Source organism: Kogia breviceps, chromosome 3 (genome assembly GCF_026419965.1).
Source record: "Kogia breviceps isolate mKogBre1 chromosome 3, mKogBre1 haplotype 1, whole genome shotgun sequence".
In the NCBI taxonomy this organism is placed as follows: domain Eukaryota; kingdom Metazoa; phylum Chordata; class Mammalia; order Artiodactyla; family Physeteridae; genus Kogia; species Kogia breviceps.
Window position 1 is genome coordinate 177,788,959 of NC_081312.1, and position 9,046 is coordinate 177,798,004.

The window sequence follows — 9,046 nt, forward strand, 5'->3', positions numbered from 1 at the left end:
GAGAGGCCCGCATACCACAAAAAAAAAAAAAAAAAAAAAAAAAGAAAAGAATGATAAAATGACAAAACAAACCTGCATATAAAAACTGTACTGGTTATCTGTAGCTCGGAGGCAGCATGGAGTAAGGATTAAAAGTCTAACACACCCGGGGGGTGAATTTACTAGCTGTTGGACCTCGCGCATTTTAACCTCTCTGGGTCACAGTGTTTTCAGCTATAAAATGGAGCCGATGCCTACCTCATAGAGCTATTTCAAGAATTAAATAAGACAGATAATGGATATAAAACTCCTACATCAGTGTCTGGTCTACAGAACGCTGCAGTAAATGTTAACCAGTTAGATGTACTGAAACATCAATAGTTTACTTACAAATTACATGTGTTAATTAATTTAAAGAAGTGCTTTTTAAACCTATCTGCCAAAGTCGTATTACCCTAGTTAAAGCTGTAAATTTCAAAGTGGAAGAAACGTGTTTCTCTAAAACTATCCTATAAGCCCAAACCAGCCTATTTCCCAATGAGTTTGAAATAGTGAGTTTTCACTGTAGAGATAAAAGACAATTAGAAATGAGGGAACCGCTGGTTTATCCTTAATAGTGCATGCAAATTGCATTGTAAATGTGTCCTAGACCTGAAGGAATGGAGGCTGCTAGGAAATGCAGATAATTATGTTATTCATCTGCTTTTTGAAAAATCAAAACAAGAAGTCTTTAAATAGTTTCAGTATCACAGATAATATGCTCTACGTTTATTCAGAACAATGCCTCCTCTGTTCAAAATGTGGCCAAGCTGGGGAAGTGACAAACACTCTGAACCATTTTATACCCCATCCAAACCCCGGAACTCCTTCGGACTCTTTTCCCCATTGGAAGATATACTGAAGACCTTCTTTCTAAGTCGTCAGAAATAAATTTTTTGCTTAGAATATTTCTTGCCTTATTTTTCAAGTTGTATCCCCTAGGGAGAAAAATAGTTTGGAAACACATACAAAAAGCTAATCTTGAGGGACTTCCCTGGTGGCGCAGCGGTTAAGAATCTGCCTGCCAATGCAGGGAACAAGGGTTCGAGCCCTGGTCCGGGAAGATCCCACATGCCGCGGAGCAACTAAGCCTGTGCGCCTCAACTACTGAGCCTGTGCTCTAGAGCCCCCGAGCCACAACTACTGAGCCCGCGTGCCACAACTACTGAAGCCCACGCGCCTAGAGCCCGTGCTCTGCAACAAGAGAAGCCACTGCAATGAGAAGCCCACAAACCGCAACAAAGAGTAGACCCCGCTCGCCACAACTAGAGGAAGCCCGCGTGCAGCAACGAAGACCCAAAGCAACCAAAAATTTGTTTCTGAATTTTTTAAAAAGTATTTGCGGGGGCTTCCCTGGTGGCGCGGTGGTTGAGAGTCCGCCTGCCGATACAGGGGACACGGGTTCATGCCCCGGTCCGGGAGGATCCCACGTGCCGCGGAGCGGCTGGGCCCGTGAGCCATGGCCGCTGAGCCTGCGCGTCCGGAGCCTGTGCTCCGCAACGGGAGAGGCCACAACAGTGAGAGGCCCACGTACCGCAAAAAAAAAAAAAAAAAAAAGTACTTTCATCAACATCTTTTAAAAAAAAAGCTAACCTTGGCTCCTCTCTGCTGCTAAGCCCCAAAGCCTGGGCCCTACTCTCTCCCTCAGGCAGTGACCACGGCAGCCGCCAATTTCAGGTTCACATCCACCCGTCCACTGTAAAGAGAAGAAGGGAGTCTCGTCCCACAGCTCTGCTTCTGGGAATCCCAGACAAGAACGTCAACTGGCCCAGCTGGGGTCACTGGTCCAGCCCCAGAGTCAGGGAAGGGGGTGCACTGTGAGGGATGCCTCAGTGCCACTCGTTGAGAAACTGAATCGAAGCTGTGTCCTCAAAGAAGGGTCCCAGGTTCTGCTACCAGGGGAATGAAGGGGGGCTGCACAGACCAAATTACATCCTGTATCCTGCATGCCTTCCTCTTCTGTGGGGGGTTCTGTACCCAGAAAGGGAAACTCTTCACATCTAGTAAAGTCGTTTCCATGGGGGGAGGGGAGGGAGATGCCAAAACAGAAGCACAATCATTTCAGATTTTCTCTTCTCCTTACTCCTACCAAACTCACGTGTGCAGGCACTAACTATGCTTCTTTGATAACGGTTCTGTAAAAGTAAACCATATCGAATAACCTGATCCCCAAAGACCAGAGAGGTAGAGAAATCTTTTCTCTCCCTGAGAAGCAACAAAGATATACCAACTGAGGTGCGTGTGTGCGGGTGGTAGGGGGGGAACACTGGCAGTCAGCCTATCCTGAGCAAAGTTTCCGAACTCAGGGTCTACGTCTCCGATTTGGTAATTAGCACTTGCTTCCATTTACTGTTAATAATCTACTAATGTCCTACCTCCCCGAGTAAACTGAAAGCCATGTGTAGGCAAGAGCCATCTTCAGTTTCTTCATTTTCCCTTCTCTTGCACAAACTGTATTTCTCGTTTTAGGCTCAAGTCATCTGGCTCTATGTTCCTTGCCATCTTTATCACCAAGTTGCTACCAACTCAGGCTTCTCGTCTCCACCTCATTTCTGGACACACCAATACACACCTTGATGATCCTTCTAGCTACTCCATCTTGTAGTAACTTCACCTACCTTAGCTCAACGACTTCGCCTCTAGTCCACCTTAGCCACATCGCATCCGTCACAGCAGCCTCCCCTTTGACATTCTTCTCCAGAAGCACAGCTTCCCATGTAGCGCAGTGCTGGAAAGCTGGCTTCAACTCCTGCTTCTGCCATTTGCTAACCATGTGACCTTGGCGACTGCTTATCATTACCTCAGTTTCCTCCTCTGTAAAATGGGGATTATAATATCTCTACCTCAAAGATTTGTGAGGATTAAACGAATCATACAGGAAAAGCACATAGTAAGTGCTCAATAAATGCTTGCCATTACTACCTGCCCCCTTATCCACTGGTACTAAAATCTTCCTTTTTTTCCAACCCATCCTTGAGTGCTCTCTGCTTTCCCAGTACACCTACCCTCCTGAGCTTTCCTTTTCCTCTCGACCGTTCCATCAGCGCCCTGAATTCATTTCTGAATTTGCCTTGCCTGCCCATATCCAACTTGATATTAATGTAATTATCCCAAGTTCTACTGGAGAGAATGACATAAATGCAGGGATGATCTCCATTATACCTTGATTATTTCCAGCCTTGGTGGACCCTCTCACTACCTTCCTGTGTCTTTCACCAAATTACCTTGCTTTTGAGAAAGCCTCTTTCAGCAGCGATAGATTGGGCCACTTACTGTTCCATCATTTGCTTTTTAGACTTGAACAATCTACCGTTCCTATTAGTCATATCGACCGACCTCATTCGTTTTTAAGACTATTATAAGATACTAGTACTATATTTTAACCGTTCTACTGATGGAATAGTTGTTTAAAAGATTCTCACTTCTGATGGCTTCGTCTTTTCCATCCTTATGCCGCTTGCTCTTCCTGAGGCATCTGTCCCTCCTGCTGACCTCTTATCCTCACCTCCACAAAACTCTGTTCCCTAGGCACCTACCACCCCGTCTGCTCTCTCTTACTTTGCTACTCATTCTTGGTCTCCTTATCTGGCTTCTCCCAGACACTCGGCCTGTTGCATTTGGGGCTTTCTACCCTTAACAATAGTTTCACATTTCTTCTCCACGTTCACCCGGCAACCCCAGCCACTGCCAAGCATCAGGTATTTTTCTATTTGCTGACAAGTTCCAAATCTATCCAATCACCCTCCTGAATTCCAAACAGGAGTTTCAAATTGCCTCCTGCGCATCCTGACCCATAGGCTTTACAGGCACTAGAGGCTCAACTTGTCCAGAATGGAACTTAGTGATGTCCCCTTTTACATTTTCATGCCCCTCCAACTCACCCCAAATCTAGGCCTGACCATCCTCTCCATGGCAACTGGAATGATCTTTTTTTTAAAAAAAAAAAAAAAAAGCATAAACTGGATGTCATGATTCCTTCTCAGAATGTAATGATTTCTTTGCCCTTAGCAGGCGCTGTCTTGAAGACCCTGTTTCAGAGTCTTCACGTGGCTACCTCCTGCTTAGCCTTCAGGTCTTGGCTCAGATGTCACGGAGGGGCTGCTCTGCCTGAGCTAAAGCAGCATCCCCAGCTCTCCGCCAACCACTCTCTATCTCATTGCTCTTGTCTTTTCACGGCACACATCACTCTCTGAAAGTATCTTCTTTGTGTATTTGCTTTCTTACTGCTTGCCTGTGTTCCCCTCTAGAATGTAAGCGCCACCAACACAGGGCTTTTTGTTTCCCCAGAGCCTAGAACACGGTCTGGAACACAGCAGGACAGTCAACGTGAGCGGAATGAATACACGAATGAACTCCCCCCTTACGGAGGAAAGGCCCGGCTTTGAAGTTAATACTGGGCGACACGTTCAACCTGAACAGATCGGTTCGGCTGGGAGCTGTTTCCTAGCTGAACGCTCCTACTCCCGTAGTCCCTTCCCAGTCACAGACGGATTATCTGTGCATTACAGGCTGATCCCTGAACAAAGACTCTTAATGGAGCAAGTTAGCCCACACCGCACCCGCAGGCCGCTTTCAGCCTGACGCGTTAAAACTGCCACCTTTCATAGAGACCATTCTACAGCAAGCCGAAGCCGGCGGCCATGGGCCAAGACCAGATCTGATTCCAGGCCACGGAGCGATGCGCACCCACCGGGCGCTGGCTGACCTCGAGGGCTCCCCAGGGATAGAGAGGCTCTGGCCTGGGACCCCATCCTCCCGCACCTTCTCATTCGGACCCACTACCAGCTACTCTGCACACACCCTCTCGAGTTGGCCCAGCGGGCCCAGCGTGCTGTTTCCCTTCTGACGAAACGGGGCCTCGCTCGACGGCGCTAGCGTGTCCCGAGCTCGCGCACAGCCCCACAGAAAGCCCTCGCCCGCGTTTCCAAGCTCAGGCTCCGTCCACTAGAGCTCCTTTACCTCCTGGCTGCCCCGGAGCGCCCTCAGTATCCTTTCTGAAAACAGCACGTGAAGGCCGCGCTGGAGGAGTCAGGAGGGAGCACGGCAGGAAGGAGGCCCACAAGGGCGGCCCGCGGGGTCCTCGCAGGCCCGCCCGGCGCCCGGAGGTGACTCCCGGTGGCCAGCGAGAGTGGGGCGCCGGCGCCACCCGGCCTTAACGCGGGAGTAGCGGATTCCAGGCGGGGGCCGGGTGGCGGGGGGGGGGGCGCTGAGGACACGGGGTGAAGGGATGTTAAGCGCGGGGTCAGACTGGGGAAGGGGGAGGATGGAAGCGATCCCGTCGGGAGGGAAGAACAAAGCCGTGGCCCGCTCTCTCCCGAATGCATTTCGGGCGTTTAATCCAAAAGGGGGGGGGGAGTGCCAACAAGGGAGGGGCGGGGAGCGCGCGACTCGGCCCCGAAACCGGAGTTCGCATTTACCACGACGCCTCGCCCGTAGTCTGGCGCCTCCTCACGGCTCCCGGCCATGTTTCTCCGGGGGAAGCGGGAAGGAAAGAAGCGCGCGGGAAGGAGCCGGGACGGTGACGGGCCGGGAGGGTGTGGGGGGAGGTGGGAGGTGGGGGAGGTGGGAGGGCGTGGGAGGGGGGGAGGGGGCCCGCCCCGCCCCGGGCAGCCGGGCGACCAAGCCGCGGCGCGCCGACGACCCCACGCCTGGCGCGGCTCCAGCGCCTCGGCCCGCGCCCCCAACCCGGGCGGCTCCTCGGGCGCGGGGAGGGGAGGCGGGGCCCGGGGCGGGGGCGCGGGGCGCAGCTGCGGAGCGGCGTCCTCTCCACCTGAGCGCCGTCCCCCTGCGGCCACCGCCCGTCTGCGAGCCCCAAGCCCGAGCCCCGCGGGGACCCGGGAGACCCAGGCTGCCCCGCGGCTCGGTTTTTACAGGAACAGAAAGCGTGCCCAGGTCCCCGGACTCCCTAGGTCTGTCGTCCCAGCTTTCAGGCTGACAAGGTCCTTGAATCCTTCCTGCTGACTTTTAGGCGCTGTTTATCCCAAGTAAATCCGCGAAAGAGCCTGCGGTAGAGGACGTTCTCGAAGTACGGCTGTGGGCGAAGCTAGGATGTGTTTTTAAAATTCTCGAACTGCCCAGCCAGGAGTTTGAAAGAGCCGTGCGGTGGCTTATCCCTGAACCGTGCCCGCGGTTACAGGATGTGGACTGGGAAATAGGGCCTTGCCTTTACCCCTTTCAGGGCGAAAAAGAGAGAAGTTTTGACACATTATCTACTTTACCACTTTTGTAAGAACGTATGGTCAGATTTTAACTGTTTCAGGTTGCAGCTTAAAACCATCGCTCTTCTCAGATTCAGAAGCCGCCTTTTATGAATCTTTTGTTAATTCAACCCCTGATCCCAGCCTTCCCCGGAATGAGGGTCCCGGTTCTTTGTTCCTCAAGGGCCCTGCTCTCCCTTTATATGCATTCATTGCCCTGGTCTTTTCCCTCCCGCTTCATCCTTTGCAGACCCGCTCAGGTTTGAAGCCCCGAGCTGAACTCGGGCCCCTCCGAAAGACTATTTTGTTAATCTTCGGGTTCTGGCACAAGGGAGGGAGGGGAATGCTGGTTTTGCTTGGTTTGAGGGGAAAATAGTTATCAGTCAGTAATGTCACTCTGGGTTGGAAAAATGTTAGTCATTCCGACATGGCCGTGCTCAGCCCTGTCTGTCCTCTCCTAAGTGCCAGCACGTGGAAGGAAGGCAGTCTCGTGGATTGCTTAAATTAGGTGCTGTGCTTGCGTACTGGCTCCCATAAACTGGGTGACAGTGTTTCTTGCACAGGTAAACATTTTCTCTCAGTAAGTGTCAGACGTCCTTGTTTCGGGCCATTTTTACAGTCTGACCTCTTTTCCCAAAGGTGAGGGACCATCTTCTATTTTCATTGTCAAAGACCAGGCCCAGGAAGCATCTTCACAACCAAAGTCATTAAAACTTCCAGAAACTGAAAAGTGGTGATCCAACTTTAGAGTTCAGAAGACTCTTTTGGGGAGGCAGCCACCCGCCTACTCGGTAGGTTATGGTGGAGCAGCTCTGTGTTCAGACTCAGACATCTGCACCAAGACACCCAGGGGAATGTGATGCAGTGGTTCACCAACCATGCCTTAAGGAATCCCACCGTCTTACTACTGCAAAATCAAATTTACCCATAGGAGGCTCAGTGTTGGTACATGGGCCGTAGGGACAAGAAACTTCAAAACAGGTTACAGATGTAGCTGCTCTACTGAAATCAAAAAGCTACACACTACTGTGTGCCCAGCCCAGGCACTGTGGAAGATGTAAAGGATATGGTAGATAAATCTTTCCTTAGAAAGGCCATTAATTAAATGTAAAATCCAATAGGTTCACAAGAAAAAAAAGCCACTTACTTGAATGACAACAGGAATCTTACGAATGCACTCAAGAACATCCCGTAGAGACCCATAGGACATCCTACGAAGGATACAGAATGATGCTCAAATCGTTTTTTAAAATTCAATTCATTTTATTTATTATCTTTTTATATTTTGATAACATTTTGTGTGCTCTAGTTATACTTCTATACTTTGGACAGCATTAATGTAATACAATATACATTTGATATCACAAATAGCATTTGCAAGAACTGATGATACCCAAGAATAACAAATCATTTGTCCAGGCTTTACTCTTAATCTTGCAAATGAGGACTCAGAGGCAAAAGTTCTTTTTAAATCTCAAATTTCTGTTATGTGCCTAGTGCAATGGCTTCAGACCAGGATTCTGATTTTTCTAGCAATAATCCATATGACGTGAGCCACTGAGGCTAAGCCAATTACATCCATCAGTACGCCTCAATTTTCTCATCGGTAAGAGGGGCAATACGTTTCTGCTCTACTGCATATGAAGATGAGATTAACATGAGCTGACATGCAAGAGAATCCTTTGAAGAGTGCTATAAAACTGTAAGGTGTTATTAATTGGAGATGCTGTGACAATGTGTGACCAAATGTTTATAAAGTTATTTGATGGGAAAGTGACAGGGTAATTGCCTTTTTACGATGGGTGTAGGGTGACCAACCACGGACAGTTATAATCTAGGGACAAGATGGGACTGGTATGAGAATGGATACAGTAGAAAGAGAAAATTATGATAATAATGGAATTTTCCATAAAAAAGGATATTTTAGCTCAGATTGTCCATTTTCGGATACTCCCTTGAAGAAGCTGTAAGGATAAAGATGTAGATCTTTACAAAGTTAATAGCCAGTAAATATACTTGCATTTATTTGTCCTTCGCTTAATCCCCTTTTAGTTGGAGGTTCCTGCATTTTCAATTCTGAAACTGTCTAGTACCATTACCATGGTGTAAACACAAATATTTATGTTTACCTGAATTCTCCACCAGGCCAAAGACTTTGTCCTAAAAGTATATACTAACCTTTTGCCAGTTTGGTTAGTCCTTGACCTTTGCCAATGTTAATCTGTTGTTGAAGGAGTGATTCAGTCTATGTGCTGAGTTGTTCAGAGACAGTCACTCAGTGACACCAGATTCGAAATCCGTAAGGGCATTTAGTTTTTTGAGTCCTGAAAATAAACAAAAAAACGCTCGGCCTGGGAATTGTGTTGAAATCCATAAACATGTGAAACTTAGTGACTCAGATTGTTAGTCACAGAGTAACTGATTAGAGTCTGGATGAAATCCATTGTGAACAAAGGCCAGTAATAATGATGATGATATTTTGCTTTTCCTTAGTGCAGAACAAAACCCTTTACAAATGTTACAAGTACAAAAACAAAAAAAGTGGCAAGATACTTTCTTCCAGATATTCAGGCTAAGTAAGAATCTTGCTACCTTTCAGGTATTTTTTTTCCCCTCAACATAAATACAGAAAAAAATATAGTTGCAAATAATTATAACACACAACAACTTAAGCAAAAGCCTAATTAGTATTCAATTAGCATAGCAGCCCCTCTTTCCTGGCTTCTTGTTTGAAGCAGACTGGATCCAATGCGTAGTCTTAGAGTAAAAAAAATAATGGCTCCATAATGGTTCTTACAAAGAAACCCAGGAGCTACATTCAGAATTATGTT

At 48.2% G+C, this 9,046-nt stretch overlaps 1 protein-coding gene across 6 annotated transcripts in view; it reads right to left on the reverse strand.

Moving 5' to 3' along the window:
• Positions 1–8,645, reverse strand: part of PRTFDC1 (phosphoribosyl transferase domain containing 1) — a 96,032-nt gene extending 87,387 nt beyond the window's left edge. Inside the window, exons 1-2 of one of the 6 annotated variants that reach the window (XM_067030440.1) lie at positions 8,394–8,634; positions 7,363–7,426 (exon numbers count right to left, since the gene is read on the reverse strand). In XM_067030440.1, the coding sequence (XP_066886541.1) occupies positions 7,363–7,425 (63 nt within the window). In that variant the 5' untranslated portion in view covers position 7,426; positions 8,394–8,634. Of the gene's footprint in view, positions 1–4,977; positions 5,567–7,362; positions 7,427–8,393 lie in introns of those variants that run through there. The other 5 variants (XM_059058142.2, XM_067030441.1, XM_059058143.2 and 2 more) reach the window with 5 other exon arrangements.
• Positions 8,646–9,046: the final 401 nt, after the last annotated feature.